General features: G+C 51.9%; 1 protein-coding gene across 1 annotated transcript; it reads left to right on the top strand.

The window, feature by feature from the left end:
* Nucleotides 1-25: 25 nt before the first annotated feature.
* Nucleotides 26-19237, top strand: SMARCC2 (SWI/SNF related, matrix associated, actin dependent regulator of chromatin subfamily c member 2). Its single transcript, XM_040637805.1, is given in 30 exon segments — nucleotides 26-412; nucleotides 2009-2164; nucleotides 3151-3236; nucleotides 3691-3772; nucleotides 3897-3989; nucleotides 4591-4660; nucleotides 4885-4954; nucleotides 5660-5735; nucleotides 6141-6272; nucleotides 6378-6493; nucleotides 6860-6984; nucleotides 8013-8072; nucleotides 8181-8218; nucleotides 8508-8638; nucleotides 8932-9003; nucleotides 11191-11304; nucleotides 11758-11911; nucleotides 12601-12693; nucleotides 12926-13045; nucleotides 13138-13200; nucleotides 13544-13802; nucleotides 14038-14199; nucleotides 14485-14549; nucleotides 14718-14853; nucleotides 14935-15101; nucleotides 15512-15646; nucleotides 16807-17188; nucleotides 17495-17875; nucleotides 17878-17898; nucleotides 18437-19237. Coding segments are annotated over 30 exon segments (4023 nt in total). The 3' UTR covers nucleotides 18514-19237.
* The last annotated feature ends 624 nt before the right edge of the window (nucleotides 19238-19861 follow it).

Here is a 19861-nt window from a genome sequence, read left to right as displayed (position 1 = left end):
CGATGGCGGCCCCCAACGCGGCACCATGAGGCTGACATCCCGCATCCAAAGTTCATGCAACGGTGCTTCCCGGCCTCCGGCAGAATCAGCAGCAGCAGGAGCGCGCGGCAGGGCTGCGTGGAAGCTGGCGGACGTGACCCGGCGCCCAGCCTCCGGCCTGCCCACCCGAGCGGCCCTGTCGGCCCTCCCCGCGGCTCGGGAACCTTGCAGCGCCCGGCCGGCGCCCGCGCCCCTCCCCCAGCCCTCTTTTACTGCCTCCCGCAGCCTGGGATTCCAGCCCCCGCCCTCCCTGCTGCGCCCTCTTCCCCTTGTTTTTCTCCACTGCCCGGCGGGTCCCGATGCCAGCCGCCCACCCTCCCCTGGGCCAGAGCCTTCCGGGCTTTTCCGGGAGAGGCGGCCGAGGGTGGACGGGGTGCCTGATGCCCCCCCCTCCCCAGCGTGCCCGCCACGGTGCCCGCCAGAGCTTCCCACGGAGCCAGGTACTGGCAGGGCTGAGGCCTCCCTAGTGCTTTGTGTATGTTCGGAGAGATGATGAAGGCAGGAGGGTAAACAGCCACAGAGCAGGCCCTTGGCTGCTCATCAGCCTGAAGAAGCCCCCCCCCCACCTGTCTCTGTCGCTCGTCCCCCACCTCCATCCGAGGGGCAACAGAACCCCTTGGGGGCCAGGTTATAGCAGTTCCTGGGCAGCAACCTCTTCACCATTCCTCAGCTTCACAATGAAGTCACCCGTCCACCTGGCCTCGCGTTGCCTTTGGTTTGGGGTTCAGAGGCTAAGACACGCTTTATATCTCCAGCCCCCCAGCCCGTAACTGGAGATAATAAGGTAGTGAACAAAGGGTTCAAAAAGCCTTACCTGACTTTTCTATCAAACCTCTTCCTGGTGTTGTCTTTGTCTTTCGGCCTGGTGGAAGGGAACATCTATACATGGGGTTTTTCTGTGGAGATGGTTTGCCTCTTCCTTTTCACTACCCCCAGTTAGAGGTTCTCTTTCTGGCTTTCCTTTAGCTCCCCAGTTCTTCCTGCCCAGCTTTGCAGCCTGTCAGAAGTGTGATGGGTGGCTGAGGAGTACACCCCTCTGATCCTGGTTCTGGCCATCTCCGAGGTCTCTCTGAGTGTCAGAACCCTGACAAACAGCTGCTGGGTCTGTGGTTTGCCTGTACCCCAGCGTGAGGCTCTGGTTCCCAGGCCTCCACCTTTGACCTTTTGGAGGGGAGATCAGTCTAGGGGCTTAGTCTCTGGCCCTGGGGGGATTGACAGCCTGTGAGCTTTCAAATTCAGCTTTCGAGTTCTTAGCTCTTTGTCGTTTACCTTTTCCTTCAAGGCTTTCTTCACATCTCCCACTGAGAGGAGCACTTTTCTCTGTGATTAGGGTTGAGGAAACAGGGGTCAAAAGGTAAAGAGAAAGTTAGCCTCCTGCCTCAGATTTAAATTAGAACAGGAGGCTAGGATACTAGGTAGCATAACATGGAAATGTGTAAGAGGGCCCAGGTTGCTTGTCTCAGATACAGTTTCTTCAGAAAGCATGGATGTTTTCTTGCTCTTTCTCACCAGGCTGGGTAGTAGCTGGTCCTTGCCATCTAGGAGAGCCTGCGAAGACATTTGTGCCCTGTTCCTAGCAGAAGCAGAATGCACAAACTCACTCTCTCAGTCTGTTTGCCTTGCCTCACTTCTTCGCACCTTTCTTATTAGGCTACGTTATAGGGGGAATGACCCTTCAGAATTTTACCGCCCTCAGTGCTGTTGGCTAGAAATCAGGGTCCTACAACTCCAATTTCAGAGAACAGCTGAGAAGGAGGAGGAAGCCCCACTTGCCTCCAGCACCCAATGATGGCAGGCTCGGTTGGGGGTCAGCAGAATTTCAACTTCCTGTGAGGGGCTTAGAGGGCTTCCCTTCTGCCATTTTCTTTATAGAAACTAGACATATGGGAGAAGACACTATTTTTTCTACCCCAGATGCTTCCAGAGCCCCCTAGGAAGAAATAAGGGAGATAGTGGACAGTTTATCTAGGGTCTACTTTCCTTCCCTTTGCCTCTGTTTCCCCAGTATATACAAGCTGAACCACCTACCAACAAGTCCTTGTCTAGCCTGGTTGTGCAGTTGCTACAATTTCAGGAAGAAGTTTTTGGCAAACATGTCAGCAACGCACCGCTCACTAAACTGCCGGTGAGTGCCAACGCAAGGGGATGAACCCTCCAAACTGGAGAGGGAGTTGTGGGGTTTTTGTAAATTTCATACCTTTTGGGATTTGGGTAATTGCCTATTATCCCCATTCCTGGTTAGGGCATTACTGGCTTGCCCTAGTCCCCCATTTACCACTCCCTTTGTCTTAGTAATATTTTGTGCAACAAGCGCCGCCTGGCTGACTGAGTCCATGGAGCGTTTGATTCTTGATCTGGGGGTTGTAAATTCGAACCCTACTTTGGGTGTAGAGGTCGCTGAAGATCTTTAAAAAATAAAAATAAATAAATAAAATAAATATTTCATTCAACAGGTTATCTGAGAGTGTCTAAGCTCATATATGAAACTCCCATAGCATGGTTAAAAGGGTACGAGATTTGGTTTTGCATAGGCTTGTGTTCAAATCCTGGCTCTGCCACTTAGTATCTCTGTGATTTTAGGCAAGCCATTTAAGCCTTTTGAGTGTCTGTTCCTTCATCTCTGGATGGGATTAATATCTCTACCTTATAGGGTTTCTGTAATGGTCGATGAGGTAACCCAGTAAGTACAGGGCACAAGGTGGGGCTTTGTGAATACTGGTTTCTTCCCCCCCCCCTTCTTCTGGACTAAATGATACTGTTGCATAGGGGTTAAGGAATTCCAACTTTGGGGCCCCAGAGTGGCTAAGCCGTTTGAGCCTCCAACTCTTGATTTTGGCTCAGGCTGTGATCTCAGGGTCTTGGGATCGAGCCCTGCATCAGGCTCCGTGCTCAGCAAGGAGTCTGCTTAAGACTCTCTCTCCCTCTCCTGCCCCTCCCCCCACACGCTCTTTCCCGCTCTCAAATAGATAAATCTTAAAAAAAAAAAAAAAAAAAAAAGAATTCCAGCTTTGAGAGAGAGGTTAGTTCAGCAAGGGATTTTGTGAAAGGATTGCCAATAAGAGAATTTAGGATGTAACTCTCATATACTTCTTTCCTGTCTCAATTTTGTAGATCAAATGTTTCCTAGATTTCAAAGCAGGAGGCTCCCTGTGCCACATACTTGCAGCTGCCTACAAATTCAAGAGTGACCAGGGATGGTGAGATGCCTTCTTCACTAAGCTTCTTACATTTAGGGGGACTCCCCCTTTATGATTTCCTATGTCCTTCTCGGGGTGGGAGAGCATACGTAGACATTCTTGCGAGTCTTTTACTTTGCTAGGTCCGTAGGCCTGACTTGCTGGGTCAGAAGAGTGGCTGAGAGTCAGAGCCAAAATAGTCTCTAAGAGCGAATGAGCATGTGTGTGTGCGGTGCTGTGTGTATCGTAGAGGAAAGAGGATTCTTTGGTTGGCATCTCAAGCTTTTCTTTGTCCTTTCGGACTAAGTACGAAGTGATTCATGGAGTTGAGATTCGTGAACCCCAGATCCCAGGCCATTTTGACAACAGTTGTGAGCAAGATAGCTTCCTGATTTCCCATGCTACGAAGTCACATATCCTACCTCATCTTCAGACCTGATCTACACCACTCACTAGATTATTGCCTCTTCTCAAGGCGGCGTTACGATTTCCAGAATCCATCACGCATGGACCGCAACGTGGAAATGTTCATGACCATTGAGAAGTCCTTGGTGCAGGTAATAGTCAAGCACCCCACCCCACCCCTGCCCCCCATTCACCTCCTTTCCCTCAGTGAAAATCCAGAACATCCAGAACACACCTTCCACATGATCTCATCCTTTCTATTTCTTCTTCCCACAGAATAACTGCCTGTCTCGACCTAACATTTTTCTGTGCCCAGAAATTGAACCCAAACTGCTAGGGAAATTAAAGGACATTATCAAGAGACACCAGGTGAGTGGGTGGGTCAGAAGAAATTTTGGAAACTCCATGACTCTTCCTGATGTTTTCAGTACAATAAGCAGCCCTTTGGGTGACAAGTTTTCTATTGCAAAGACAGCTCTGCCTACTTGGAGAAAGACTAGAGTTAAAGCCTTGCCCGTCTCTTTCTCAGTTCACTCCTCCCATTTCCCAGTCTTGACAGGTTTGGATCTCTGTCCTACAGACTGCATTGGCCTGGGGGTGAGGAAAGCCAGAGATTGCCTGATTTCAGGGAAATGAAACCTTTACTCTGGAACTCTCTAATAACAAACAGATGCCATTGCTAAGGACATATAGTCAGCCTCACATTTCCCATGTGCAGATTATCTATTCGGGGGATTATTTGCAGCAACTTTTAGGTCCTTAGTTTTTCTTCATTATTAGCACTATCCCAGCTATTTCCCTCTGCCTCTCTGCTGGTGTGTGTTTGAAGAACGCAAACTAACTTTAATACCATTCTGGGCAAAATATGATTAGGAAGGCAGAGCTGTGGTTAAATCTTATTTTGGCTTGTTTGCACCCATGAGTAATTCAGAGGGGACTGTATTTACCCGCTTTTCCTCATGCCATCCAGGGAACAGTCACTGAAGATAAGAACAATGCCTCCCATGTTGTGTATCCTGTCCCAGGGAACCTGGAAGAAGGTGAGACCTGGGTTGTCCTGGCCTCTGCAGTGCTTGGACTAGGAGTGGGGGACTCTTCAGCCCTCGCACAGTGCCTGGGCTCGTCCTCTCTCCTTTCAACCCTGAGCCCTCCTACTGCCTTATGTCCCTATTTCCGGGTCCCTGGCTGGAGCACGAGTTGTAAACAGTTATTTTCTGTGTATCCCTTTAGCTTATCTCTCTCCTTATTCTGTCTCTATCCCCAGAGGAATGGGTACGACCAGTCATGAAGCGGGATAAGCAGGTTCTTCTGCACTGGGGCTACTATCCTGACAGGTGAGGACAGGGCCCTGGGGCAGGTTTAACTTCAGGAGCCAGACTGAGAAGAAGCCCTAGAACATCTAGCAGAGCAAGCAGGCACTCTTTTGGGGTTATTTTTAGGTCTGTTAATTTGTTCTTCTCTATTATGAGAATTTTCCATCATGGGAGAGGTTTGGACTTATTCGATGAGGGTTAGGCTAAAAAGATTGGGGCTTTATGTGTGAAATGGTTATTCCAGTATAATCTGTGATAAATAAATGTTAGAAACACTCTAAATGTCTATTGGGAAAATGTTTCAGCAATTTGAATATCTACTCAGTGGACTGCTATGCAGCCATCAAACTGGTAGAAATAACATGGGAAAAAAAGAAATCACATGGATAATTTGTAGATGAATATTAAATGCAAAAAGTAGGATTATAAAATAACATGTAACATTGCAATTATGTAAAAACAAAATTGTACAGGAGAAATTTACCAGGAAAAAATAAATACCAAATAGTTGTGTCGGGTGATTCTTTTCTTTCTTTCTTTTATTTTTGGAGTTGTTTTTATTACTTTATGATGGAAAGAATCCCAATATTAATTGGAAAAATAGTCATACCAAAAAAGAACCCAACAACCCTATACATTTTGTAAAAGTGGAAAAGGTGAAACGCACTTTACTTTTCTATGACCCCATCCTATCAATCCTGCTTCACGCTCGATTTCCCGGGGCAGTTACGACACGTGGATCCCGGCCAGTGAAGTTGAAGCGTCTGTGGAGGATGCTCCAACCCCTGAGAAACCTCGGAAGGTGAGCGTTTCTTGTCCCCGACCCCAGACAGCATGCTGGGCGCCCGGCTGGCTCAGTCGGTAGAGCGTGTGACTCTTGACCTTGGGGTTGTAAGTTCGAGCCCCACGCTGTGTGTAGATGTTACTTAGAAATCAAATCTTTTTTAGGGGTCCCTGGGTGGCTCAGCTCAGGTCATGGTCCCAGGGTCCAGTGGGGAGCCTCCTTCTCCCTCTCCCACTCCCCCTGCTTATGTTAAAAAAAAGAAAAGAAATAACATCTTTTTTAAAGAAAAGATGAATACCGGGACCAGACCTCTCTTTGGAGGTGAAGCACGGGCTCGTGCGTCCTCGGGCTTTTCCGTTACAGGCGCCCTGACAGCTGTGGCTTTCAGGCTTCTCTCCAGCACAGCCTGCCTTTGTACTTCAGGTTCATGCAAAGTGGATTCTGGACACAGACACGTTCAATGAATGGATGAACGAGGAAGACTACGAGGTAAATGATGACAAAAGCCCCGTCTCCCGCCGAAAGAAGATTTCAGCCAAGACGCTGACAGACGAGGTGAAAAGTCCTCTTCTTTCTTCACTGATCCCTTAGCCTAAGTCTCGGGATAAGTCTTCAGTGGGGCTTGTTAGCTGACATTCGCTCCCATTCTCCAACCTGCAGGTGAACAGCCCAGATTCAGATCGACGGGACAAGAAAGGGGGGAACTATAAGAAGAGGAAGCGCTCCCCCTCTCCTTCACCAACCCCAGAAGCTAAGAAGAAAAATGCTAAGAAAGGGTATGCCGGCCCCTTCCCTGCCCCCACCTTCGCCATTCTCTCCTCACCATGTTGAAGGAAGGAAGGGCAAACTCCTTCCCATAACCACCCGGCCCTGACCAGGATAGGCCGGATTCCTGCAGGTGTCCGGAGAGGGAGGATGAGGCCTTCTCTAGCTGCCCAGTTGTTAGTTCTAGTTGCAGCCATGGGTGAACTCGGAGAGAGCTAAATCTTCAAGGGAAAGCCTCTGCCCCTCCCAGTACTCTGTCGCGTTTGGGTTCTGTGAATGCTCAGCTCCGCCTTTGGGATGCTCTCTTGCTTCGCTGCCCTTGAATCTCAACTTCTCCAAGGATGACTGGCTTATCTTTCACTCCCTTTCCTTCCTAGTCCCTCGACACCTTACACCAAGTCGAAGCGTGGACACAGAGAGGAGGAGCAAGAAGATCTGACAAAGGACATGGATGAGCCTTCACCAGTCCCCAACGTAGAGGAGGTGACGTTGCCTAAAACAGGTATGGGCCACACCGAGCTCCAGGGACCTACCTTCTGTCAGGATGGAGTTCTCCAGCCCAGCTCCGGGTCTGGAGGATCTTTCCCTTCAGTTTAGCTGGTTATTTTTCATCACCACGGACAGTCCTCTGACCTTATCCATATCGGAGTTGTGGACTGCGCCTCGCACCTGTCAGTGGTTGTCTCCAGACTGCTTTTGGTCATGTGCTCCCATCAGTACAGTATTTAAGCACAAGTTAGAGATACGTACTGCCGTACCATTACTTCAGGAACATTATAAAACACACGCAAACGTTACCTGAAAACGGGAAAATGTAAAGGATAAGATGAAAAAACATGTAAAGAGAAGTTCCGCGATTCCCTGCCTGTATTCCGGTGGACCATCTCTTGCATCCTATGTGAGGACCCCACTTGGGAGACCATTGCTCCGCAGTGTTAGAGTGGTACAGTTGCAGGGGTGGACTGTGATCTGTATTCCGTAGACAAGCTGCACATCTCCAGGAGTGTACTTTCGGGTGGGGGAGGGGGGCCACGGAGAGAGAGGAGTGCTGGCTTCCATCCCCTCGTCAGTCACAGCAGAGAGCCCGGCAGCTCTCTTCTGTATTCGTGTTTTCTCCTGAGCTGTGTACGGATTCAGTAAGGGAAGCCCTCTGCTTTAGAAAATGCTGAAGATCCAACCACTCCTGTACAGAGTGATTTGGTCAGACTCTGTCTCGGTCCAGTAAGAACTCACAGACACATGGATGGAACTAAGAGGGGCCTGTCAAAGACAGGAATGCCTCATGAGTGTTCCTAGAGTAGAAGATGCTTCTTTATAGGAAAAAAGTGAATTTTTGGCAGGGGAAGGAGGGAAAGTGGCAAGTGAGTTTCAAGGCCTAGAATGACTGTGCCCGGAGGGAATTACCACCCTTTGTGATCCGATGGGGAAAGTTTTGGGGGGAAATGAGATCTCCAGAATTGTTAATGGTGGAGAGGTAAGGGCTCGGTTTGGACAGAACCTGTCTGATAGAATGACTCTCTCTCCTGGCAGTCAACACTAAGAAGGATTCAGAGTCAGCCCCAGTCAAAGGAGGCACCATGACTGACCTGGGTAAGGAGGTCTGCCAGCCTCCCCTAGCCTGCCGGGGCTTTTCAGAGAGTGGGATTCTGCTGCCCCTCCGGAGGCTCCAACCTCCTCTTTTGCGTCTCTGTCTTTCAGATGAACAGGAGGATGAAAGCATGGAGACCACGGGCAAGGTGGAGCCAATTTAGAGAGGCCCTCTCTACCTCTCTATGGGATTCTGAGTTGTGCTGATAAAGTTCCTTCTGCCCAGAACTTTCCACTGCCTGGAGTTTTCCCACCTTAGACTAGTTCTAGCTGTTGTTCAAAACTCAAAACTCTGACCCTTTCCAAGTTCCGGGGCCTATAACTGTTCATTCTCATACCCATCCTTAGTGCCCACTTTCCTGGGACGTGGGAGAAACAGAGGGTTGCTGGGGGGGCAAAATGAAAATGCTGAGTGTCCAGCAGCCTCCATACTTGTAGGATGAGGATGAAAACAGTACGGGGAACAAGGGGGAGCAGACGAAGAATCCGGACCTACATGAGGACAACGTGACTGAACAGACCCACCACATCATCATTCCCAGCTACGCTGCCTGGTTTGACTATAATAGGTATTGTGGCACCAACTGCTCACTGCTTCCCTATTTCCCTGCCACCAGGGGCCATCGTGTGTTGTTCCTCTTCCTGTCTCCAAATAAGTAATTTCTTCATCAGCCGGGTAGATTGGGGAACACTTCGGTTTTAGGGGAGCTCCTAGTATCTTTGAACCTTACTGCCCTAGGGGAATTTCTCCCCAAGGAAGGGAGAACTGCTGTGTTCTCCCTCCCTCCCTTCTAGGCTTTTCCTTCTGAGGCTTCCATCCCTCCACCAATGCCTTCTGAATCTATTCCATCTTCTCTTGCAGTGTTCATGCCATTGAGCGGAGGGCTCTCCCCGAGTTCTTTAACGGCAAGAACAAGTCCAAGACTCCAGAAATGTAAGGAAATCTCAGCTCACGACTCTCTTTCTCCCTACTGTCCCTGATCACGCTTCCCGATCCAGCGATATTGCATTTAGCAAATGTTTCTTGAGCTCTAAGAGCCGGGCACTGTGTTCCTCTTAACAAAGACCTGATCTCTGCCCGCAGGCAGCCCCAGCCCAGCACTGTGGCCACAGTAGCATGCTCTCTAGGATTTGCCTGGGGGCAGGATTAAGCATGGTCTTCAAAACGGGTACCTGCTCTGGTGCCTCCATTTCTTTGAACAGAGTCTAGAGCCTTCCAATCCATAATTACTAAGATATCTAAAATGCACATGTCCCCAGCATACATAATAGCTTCGACTAGAATGCAAATGACCCTGCTGGTCCCTGAGAGTAGGTTTTAATAGAAAAACAAGAGGAGGAACTATGAAGATCCAAGACTCTGAATTAAGGGCTGGAGAAGTCTCTCTGGAGAGAGAGAGGAGTTGTGTAAAGTACAGGCTTCAGGCTTGGAAGTCTTCGTCAAGGTGTTGCCTCAAGCCAAACCTGTTTGGCTTTGAATGAGTCTTGGCAATCTTCTATGGTTGGGGATGCTCCAGGATGAATGTCATAATGAGAAGGGTGAGAAAGTGTTGATCTCCCTGAGAACTGAATGAGCTTGCTTCCCAGCTGTTCCTCAGCTTCCCCTCTCTAGGGCCATCTTGCCTTCCCACCATGTTTTTTTCCCTGTAACCTGGTATGGTTCACTCCTCTTCTTCCTGGGGAATGCAGTTTATATGAAGAAACTTGCTCTCTCCAGAGGAAAAGGGACTTATGACCTGGTGACAGGAGTTCAACATAGTCTGTAGGCAGGGCTGGATCTAGAATTGTTCTACACTTTGTTCTCTTGGTGTAAGATAGTAAATAGTGATAATTGCCTGCACTTACTGAAAGTGTACTATTTTCCAGGCACAATCCTAAGTGTCTTACAGGCATTGACTAATCTTCATATCAGCTTTAGAGGTAGGTGTTATTATCCTCTCCAGTTTTCTGATTAGGAAACTGGGATACAGAGAAGTTAAGTCACTTGATTAAGGTCACACAGCCAGTGAGTAGAAGAACCAGGATCTGAATCCTTTAGACTGGCTCATGTTCTCAAACTTTATGCTATACCACCCAATAGCTACCATTTGCTGAGCTGCTGAAATGTGCCTGGCACTGTACTAGATCTTTACAGATCTTTCTATTCCTTAGCAGACACTCCACTTTACAGATTAGGAGACTGTGGTTCAAAAATTTAAGTAGTTGCCCAAGGCCATCATGGTAGAACTGGGAGTTAAACTTAGATCTTTCCACCTTCAAAATATATATTGTAGGGGCGCTTGGGTGGTTCAGTCAGTTAAGACTCTGACTTTTGATTTTGGCTCAGGTCATGATCTCAGGGTCATGAGATCGAGCCCGGCATCCAGTGGAGCCTGCTTAAGATTCTCTGTCTCCGTTGGGGCACCTGGATGGCTCAGTCGGTTGAGCATCCGACTAGTGATTTCAGCTCAGGTCATGACTTCAAAGGTCGTGGGATCAAGCCCCACATTGGGCTCCACACTCAGTGGGGAGTCTGCTTGAGATTCTCTCCCTCTGCCCCTGCCCCCACTCACACTCTCTCTCTCTCTCTCTCTCAAATAAATAAATCTTAAAAAGATTCTCTCCCTCTGCCCCTTCCCTGCACATGCTCTCCCTTTAATAAAAAATATAGGTAAATAAACGCAAATATACATGTGTGTGTATATATATATATATATATTTTTTTTTTTTTTTTCAGTGAGCTCCACACCCAGTGTGGGGCTTACTTAAAACACGAAAACATATATTCTTTACAGTACGACATGCATGGATAAAGACTTCCCCTTAACATCTGCCTTTGGAAATAAGGGCACCTTTTCTTGCATTTTGATCGCTTGTTCAAAAGTTCGATGAAACTTCCCCAAGTACAGCCAGGGAAATGATTCGCTTAAACTAAACAACCGCCATCAAGGAAAATGTGGCAGGGGCTGACGCGCTTGCGTCTAGCATGGAGTAGATCCGCAGTGTTTACTGAGGCAGACGATCCGCTCTGTTCTCCGTCACACAGGAGCAACCATGAGCTCTTGTATCACTTTCCCTACCCCTCAGTCCTCAGCAAACTTATTTTTCTTCCTTTCATGCATCTCTCACTCTCTCCCCTAAGCTACCTGGCTTATCGAAACTTCATGATTGACACATACCGGCTGAACCCCCAAGAGTATCTCACCTCCACTGCCTGCCGCAGGAACCTGGCCGGTGATGTCTGTGCCATCATGAGGTGGGTCTGCTGCTGAGGGGAGGGGGCTGCGTAAGGATGTCTGCCCACAGACGTCTCTTGGCAGAAAGGAGAGCTGTCAGCAAAGATTCTAGGGGAACAAGCGGAAAAAAACGCCTCTAGAGAAAGGCACGGTTCACGTTCTGGGCATGTGTGTGACTTGAGGGAATGGCAGTGGCGTCCTCTGGCGCGTGGAAGAAAGGAGAAGGCGTGCGTGTGTAGTTGAAGCATTCTGGTTCAATTTGCCTGGCTCTCGAGGAAGAGATGTTGCCTAGGTGGGTGGATATGGAGAGAGGCCCCGGCTGGAGACGGAGGCCTGGGTGTCCCTGACATTTAGGGATTGGCCAGGGAGTAGAAGGGGCAGAGAAGAGGGCTGGGGAAAGGGAGCTTAATGCCCCCACCTCTGCCCCGTTTTGGTGGCCCCACGTGACCCTTTCTCCGCCTCTTTCCTGCCAGGGTCCATGCCTTCCTAGAGCAGTGGGGTCTTATTAACTACCAGGTGGATGCTGAGAGTCGACCAACCCCGATGGGGCCTCCGCCCACCTCTCACTTCCATGTCTTGGCAGACACGCCATCAGGGCTGGTGCCTCTGCAGCCTAAGACCCCGCAGGTAGGGTGAGGGGCTGTGGGGGCAGGGGGGCGGCTGGGAAACACTGGGCTTCTTTGGACTTTTCTTTTTCTGGTTTTTTAGGGTAATGGTTCAGGAGTGTTTTGAGGCTTCTTCCTTTTCCGTGGGATGCAAAGGGCCACAGGAGTCAGCCCCGTATGTTTAGCGCCCTCTCTCAGCCTCTGTACCTAAGACTGTGAGGACTTGCTGAGGGAGAAGAGATGCTCCTTGTCCTCGAGGAGCAGACAGGCCAGTGTAGGGCATGGAGCAGATAGAGAAAAATGGCTGAAAATTAAGTTGCATGAAATTTTTTAACTTTGTCGTATTTCCAACATTTTTTTTTTCATTTTTGCTTCATAATTATTATCACTTCCATTTTTTTTTCCACTTCCATTCCATACATTACAAAAATTAAGAGGAGACAGATTACGTGGCTTGCCCAGGGTCACAGAGTACCAAATCTAGGATTAGAACCTAATTGTCCAGCTCCTGAGGGAACCTATAAAGTTATATGTGAACACAAATGGGGATCATGCCAACTACAGATCTAATTAATCATTAAGGGAACACGGAACAGTGGCATGAGTGCCCCCAGAGCTTGCGGGCCGCCCAGCATTTGGTCTTGAGGCCTCCAGGGCCTTGGCCTGGTCATTTGCCGCCCAGCCTCCATGACGCCAAGCTCTGTCCCCCAGGGCCGCCAGGTTGATGCTGATACCAAGGCTGGGCGAAAGGGCAAAGAGCTGGATGACCTGGTGCCAGAGACGGCTAAGGGCAAGCCAGAGCTGGTAGGTGGGGTGTAGACCCCGCTGGGCTTCTTATTTGCCCCTTTATTGGGGGGCCCCTGCCCGGGAAGAAGAGACGTGAGAGCAGAGGAGCTACAGCAGTGAGGGAGGAAGTCCCACCCAGGGGTGTCCCTGGCTTTGGGAAGGAAGCTCCTTCTGTCTGTTTTCTCTCTCTGTCCGCCCCTGGCTCCTGCGGTCACTTGTCCTCACCTCTTGCTTTCCCCTCCACAAATAGCAGACCTCTGCTTCCCAGCAAATGCTCAACTTCCCTGACAAAGGCAAAGAGAAGCCGACAGACATGCAGAACTTTGGGCTGCGCACAGACATGTACACAAAGAAGAACGTGCCCTCCAAGGTATGGAGGTGGGGGCTGACTCCAGGCGGGGAGGACCTTCGTCCTTCCGCGGTCACGGGCTCCTCTGTCTGACCCGCCTGTTTCTCCTGCAGAGTAAAGCTGCGGCCAGTGCCACTCGAGAGTGGACGGAACAGGAGACCCTGCTGCTCCTGGAGGTAATTGGGGCAAGGAAAGGAGAGTTTTCTATGAAAACGGAAGTGGCCAGGGTGCCAGCCACACTCGTGAGTGGGCAGAGCTTGATCTTGTCCCCAGTCTTTCTCTTCCCTGATGCCTGCCACACCTGCCCCAGGGAACAGCTCCAGGCCAGGCATTTGGGCCATTTCATTAACTCCATATCCTCTCGTAGTGCTACTTGGAGATTCCCCTGGGACCCAGCAGAATCCACAAATACCACAACACAGAGAGCTTTGAAGCCCGCTGCCCTTAGTAGGATGGGGGGAGTTGACCTTCAAGGAAAGTGGCTAAGTAAGGAAGTTGTGTCTCCACCACTACCACCAGGCACTGGAAATGTACAAAGATGACTGGAACAAAGTGTCAGAGCACGTGGGAAGCCGCACGCAGGATGAGTGCATCTTGCATTTTCTTCGTCTTCCCATTGAAGACCCGTACCTGGAGGACTCAGAGGCCTCCCTGGGCCCCCTGGCCTACCAACCTATCCCCTTCAGTCAGTCAGGCAACCCTGTTATGAGCACTGTTGCCTTCCTGGCCTCTGTCGTCGATCCTCGAGTCGCCTCTGCTGCTGCGAAGTCGGCCCTAGGTAATGTGGAGGGGTCCTGGCCTCTTTGGTTTGAAAGGCTGGTTACTCAGACCTTGAAAGGCCCTCAAGTTTGGCTGCCCTACTGGCACGGTCTGCCGCTGGCGTCAGCTCAGGCCCCGGTCTAGCTCCACGCTGGTCTAGATGAAGAGATGGGCTTGTGAGGCAGCTTTCGCAGGGACAGCCAGCACGGCCTGCCCGCCCCTGCCCCCAGCCTTGTCCTCTCTGGATCTTGCAGAAGAGTTCTCCAAAATGAAGGAAGAAGTGCCCACAGCCTTGGTGGAGGCCCACGTTCGGAAAGTGGAGGAGGCCGCCAAAGTGACGGGCAAGGCCGACCCAGCCTTTGGTCTGGAGAGCAGCGGTATCGCGGGAACCACGTCTGACGAGCCCGAGAGGATCGGTAAGGGCTGCCAGGTGCCCAGACTCCTCCACTTTCACCAAGAGCTGCAGCCACCCGGTGCCCCCCCTGCCATCCCTGCCTAGCCGTCTCCTCAGAGCACAAGACGAATGGGGAGAACTAGTAGGGGTGTTCTTTTCCCCGGGACTCCCCCTTAGGGACTGCGGCCCCCTGCCCGTGCTCTCACTAAGGTTTTGGCTGGGAGATCGAGCTTTTGGAAAAGCGTTACAGAGACAGACTCTGTATCAGGCATTTCCCATTCTCTCCCCCCAACCCCTTGGGGCCCAGAGGAGAGCGGGACAGACGAGGCGCGGGCGGAGGGCCAGGCTGCGGAGGAGAAGAAGGAGCCCAAGGTATAGCGGGAATGGGCTGGGCCGGGAGGGTGGCGGCGCCAGTGGCCCTTGGGGAGGGGAGTCACGGTACCTCCGACGGAAGATGTGGAAGTTCACTTCCCAGTCTGGCCCTTTGTGTGAGGACCAGCTGCCCTGACGCTGTCAACTTTTCTTTTACTGGCATTCCAGGAACCCCGAGAAGGAGTTGGGGCTGCCGAAGAAGAAACAAAGGAGAAGACCAGCGAGGTCCCCAAGAAGGACGAAGAGAGAGGGAAACAAGGTGACAGCGAGAAGGAGTCAGAGAAGAGCGACGGGGACCCCATAGGTGAGCCTCCCGGCGTGGTGGTTGGGTGTCCAGGGGAGAGAAGTAGGCGGCAGGCCTGACCCCACCTTCTTCCTGGCCCAGTTGACCCGGACAAGGAGAAGGAGCCAAAGGAAGGGCAAGAGGAAGTGCTGAAGGACGTGGTGGAGTCGGAGGGGGAGAGGAAGACGAAGGTGGAGCGCGACATTGGTGAGGGCAATCTCTCCACCGCCGCCGCTGCCGCCCTGGCCGCTGCCGCCGTGAAGGCCAAGGTGAGGGCCGGGGTCCCAGGAGACCCCCAGGGAAGGCGCTGCCCCCTTCTCTGATCTCACTGCCCCTGTGGAACTCCTTCCACGCTCACTTCCATAATGCTGGCCGTTGCCTTCTCAATTTGACCTGAGAGGGAGAGGTGGTCATCTCTAGGCTCTTCGAAGCTTGTTACCATTAGGCCTGTTTTTATCCTCTCATTATTTGACCTTGTCTCATCTTTTGCCACTTTTTCTTTTTTTTCACGTTCTCTTAAGAATATGAAGCCTTTGCTACTCTGGGGGTTGTGACCATAGCAAGTCTTTCTTAAAACCTGCCAGCCTGTGCCCTACCGCCCTACCGCCCTACCACTCTGTCCCCGGCCCGCCTCCGGTGGGCCCTCCCGCTCACGTGCCGCCCTCCCTGCCTTCCCTAGCACCTGGCCGCCGTGGAGGAGAGGAAGATCAAATCGCTGGTGGCCCTGCTGGTGGAGACCCAGATGAAGAAGCTGGAGATCAAACTCCGACACTTTGAAGAGTTGGAGACGATCATGGACCGGGAGCGAGAGGCAGTGAGTAGCATCCCCTGGGGGCCAGTGGAGCCCGGGCCCACACCTTGACACTGAGCTGGGGGGAGCAGCAGCGGAGGAAGCCTGAAGAGTGACAGGGCTTCACAGCGGAGGGGCAGGAGGAGCTCGCCCCTGGCCGTTGAGGACAAGTGGCCCACAGGCAAAGCCTGGAGCCCGAGGTCCCCCAGAGTGTTGGCATCAGGGGCAGAGAGTCTAGTCGGTTTTGTCATTGCCTCGCGTCCAGGTCCTTGGCCGGTGTTTGACACATTGTAGACTCTCAGTAAATGTTTGTTGAGCCATCGAGCAGGTTTAATGGACGATGAGAGGGAAGAGGCTTCAGATCCGGGAGGTGAACTTGGAAAGGAGATGGGATGGGCTGGGTATTGAACAGTTTTGTTTTTGAGATGATAGAAAAAGAAACATAAGACAGGGATCCTAACAGAACCTACGGTTTAATTGAAGACATCCAGTATTCAGTACGGAGGCATCGAAAAGAGTGAACGCTTGAAGTATCTGACAGATTCAGGTTAAAAGTCCTGAGAGATAATGAAACAAAGGCAAAGCTCAGAGGCGAAAGAGTTGATCTGAGATGGCTTCCTAAGAATTGTGAGTGTTTAGCCAGTTTTGAGGGAAGGAAAGAACATGAGCTGACAAGAGGAACTGGAAGCGTTTTTCCAAATGAAAATAATGACAGAGGGGCACCTGGGTGGCTCAGTCAGTTAAACGTCTGCCTTTGGCTCAGGTCATGATCTCAGAGTCCTGGGATCGAGCCCCACGTTGGGCTCCCTGCTTGGCGGGGAGCCTGCTTCTGCCTCTCCCTCTGCCTGCCGCTCCCCCTGCTTGTGCTCTCTTTCTCTCTCTCACTTTGTCAAATAAAGTCTTAAAAGAAAAGGAAAGAATGACAGATTCAGAGCTTCGGAGCGGAAGTGAGTGAGGGCTCCCACTAGATGAATCCGTTGCAGCGAGCATGCAGGCAGCCCAAAGACTCGGTGGTGGCAGTCGTGGAGGGGAGGACAGGGCAGGGCTGGGAAGCCCAAGCGCAGGGTTCACGTTTGGTGTGGGGAGCTGCCAGAACGAGAGGCCGGGGGTGGCGGAGGGCAGCTCAGGGGGCAGGGCCTCGTGCACAGGGGTGACGGGTAATGGTCCTCACTTGGCACCGGCAGCTGGAGTATCAGAGGCAGCAGCTCCTGGCCGACAGACAAGCCTTCCACATGGAGCAGCTGAAGTATGCGGAGATGAGGGCCCGGCAGCAGCACTTCCAGCAAATGCACCAACAGCAGCAGCAGCCTCCGCCAGCCCTGCCCCCAGGCTCCCAGCCCGTCCCACCTGCGGGCTCCGCTGGGCCGCCCACGGTTCACAGCCTGGCTATGGCTCCGGCCTCTGTGGCCCCTGCCCCTGCTGGCGGTGGGGCTCCCCCTGGAAGCTTGGGCCCCTCTGAACAGATTGGGCAGGCAGGGTCAGCCGCGGGGCCGCCGCAGCAGCAGCCAGCTGGAGCGCCCCAGCCTGGGGCAGTCCCACCAGGGGTACCCCCCCCTGGACCCCATGGTGAGTGATGGCTTCTGGAACTCTTGCCCAGGGGGCTCTGGGTGAACGGTCCAAGTCCCCCTCAGAAGGGATACAGGACAGGACCAGAAGGTTCTAGAGCGGGGCTCACCTCTGTGACATCCCTGAGCTAGCAGGGCTCCCTCCCCACACCCAGATGGTTGAGGTTTTGTTCCAAGGATTCAGCACTTAGTCTCGTGTCAGGAAAAGTGGTGCGGAGGGGTAGCTAGATGGCCCTCTGTATGACAGTGAGTTGGTCAGGGAGATGGTCTGCCTCTAACCTTCTTGGTCTCTTCTCTTTGTTCCCAGGCCCCTCACCGTTCCCCAACCAACAAACTCCTCCCGCAATGATGCCAGGGGCAGTGCCAGGCAGCGGGCACCCAGGCGTGGCGGGTAATGCTCCTTTGGGTTTGCCTTTTGGCATGCCGCCTCCTCCTCCTCCTCCCGCTCCATCCATCATCCCATTCGGTAGTCTAGCCGACTCCATCAGTATTAACCTGCCCCCTCCTCCTAACCTGCATGGGCATCACCACCATCTCCCGTTTGCCCCGGGCACTCTCCCCCCACCTAACCTGCCTGTGTCCATGGCGAACCCTCTCCATCCTAACCTGCCGGCGACCACCACCATGCCATCTTCCTTGCCTCTCGGGCCGGGGCTCGGATCCGCCGCAGCCCAGAGCCCTGCCATTGTGGCAGTGCCAGCCCACTGCCAGGTGAGAAGGGTCCTGGAGGGGAGAAGGGTGAGGGAGAGGGGTCCACGTGGAGGGCTGGGGGGCAGGTAGGGGAAGGGCTTAGGTCCTAGAACTTCCACAATCCCTCTTGAACGCTCTGGTGAATGAGAACACAGGGGGAAGGGCCTCTCTGGCTGTCCTCCACCATTCCCCACCCTGGCAGCAGCCACCCCTGGGATGACGTTGGGGCCTTTTCACTGGTGGGTCACGGAGGAGTCCTAAGGCACAGCATCTCAGTTGTAAACTTGAAAAACAGCTACCTGTTTGCATGATGATTGGCACCCCCTTTGCTTGCTCCCATCACGTTCAGATGCCCCGTTTAGAGAGTTCCCTTGGGGGCAGGAAGATTTGGGGTGGTTCAGTTTTCCCAGCGTGAGGTGGGAGAGGGCGTTGGGGAAAGGCTACCTCAGTCACCTACCCACCCATTGCATGCCATGCCCAGTTCTGTGTGTCTGTGGTGGCCTGGGTCTGGATCCCTGTCCTGCTCACCCTGGCTGATTCCTCTTCCTTTTCTCCACAGACCCAGGTACCCCCCTGCCTCCAGACCCCACGGCCCCGAGCCCAGGCACAGTTACCCCTGTGCCACCTCCACAGTGAGGAGCCAGCCAGACATCTCTCTCCCTCACCCCCTATGGAGATCAAGGTTCCAGGAACAGCCCTCTCCCCACCACTGGGACCCCTCCCCAGCCTGGAGAGTTCATCACTACGTAAGGAAAGCTCCTCCTGCCCCTCCAAAGCCCCCACCATGCCTGTCAGAGGCATGCATTTTTATATCGGATTATTCAAGGACTTCTGTTTAAAAGATGTTTCTAATGTCGGGGAGAGAGGATAGGATGGGGATGCTGCCCTCAAAGAAAGGGCTGGGGAATGGTGTTTATACAAGGTTCTAATTAACCACTTTTAAGGGTGCACCCCCTCAAAACTACTGCATTTTTTATGGATGAAAAAACAAAACAAACGAAGCCCTTCAAAGGAAGTAGAGAGATATAAAAAAGCCACATTGGAGCTCCCTCCACCCACTAAAAAAAAAAAAAAAATCCAACTTTTACATTTTTTTGGAGAAGGGAGGGGACAGGAAAGGGAATTAAGGTTCTGGGAGAGCTCTGGGGGTAGAATAGGGTGCGGAATCTGTCTCCTCCAGCCCCTCGCTAGTGACCGAATCGACTCCCAAACCCCTCAGCCACCCCATCCCCAGTTTATTCCTACTAATCTCTCTTGCTGCCTCCTCGGTGTTGCTGTTTTAGGCCACCCCAGCTCAGCCCATGACCCCTTGCCCCCTGAATGTCGGTTTTGTGTTTTTAAAAGTCACCTGCGTAGTTGATGTCAGCGTATGTGTATTTGGTGGGGAAACATATTTTGGGGATTCCTGTGGTAGGTAATAGAGGACAAAAGGGCACTGTTCCTCCTCCCTGGGCCCTGTCACTGGGCTCCTAGAAGACATGGAGAGGGGAGCTAGAGAGGATGGGGAGTTGTAAAAACCTGAATTTTTCAAAAAGCACTTAAGCACCTCCTTCTTATGACTTGGTGGGTCACCCCTCTAACCTCTTCCACCAAGACCATCAGAACCTTGACTGGTAGCTAGGGGTTCCCTGGGATTTGGCGACAGTGGAGGAGGGGTACCCAACCCAGGGTAGTGCCTACCCCCAGCTTACAGCTTGGCTCTGCTCCCTGGATTCCACTGCCTCCCCTACCACCTTTCCCTTCTTCATCCTTGACGTGAAGGCAGACGGGACTCCGGGCTCTCCACCAGTTCTTCCTGGTCCCTCCCACCAGAACTTTGTTCCTCACGTCCCCGTGTTTCTCTTCCTCTGCGTCTTGACACCTTTCTTCTGTTCAAAAAAGTTTTCTGTAAATTTTCTTTTTTCTTTTCTTTTCTTTTTTCTTTTTCTTTTCTTTTTTTTTTTTTTTTATAAATTAATTTGCTTTCAGTTCCATCTTGTGAATG

This window comes from Ursus maritimus, unplaced genomic scaffold (assembly GCF_017311325.1).
Source record: "Ursus maritimus isolate PB19 unplaced genomic scaffold, ASM1731132v1 scaffold_21, whole genome shotgun sequence".
NCBI lineage: Eukaryota > Metazoa > Chordata > Mammalia > Carnivora > Ursidae > Ursus > Ursus maritimus.
This window is presented reverse-complemented; position numbering and strand designations above follow the sequence as displayed.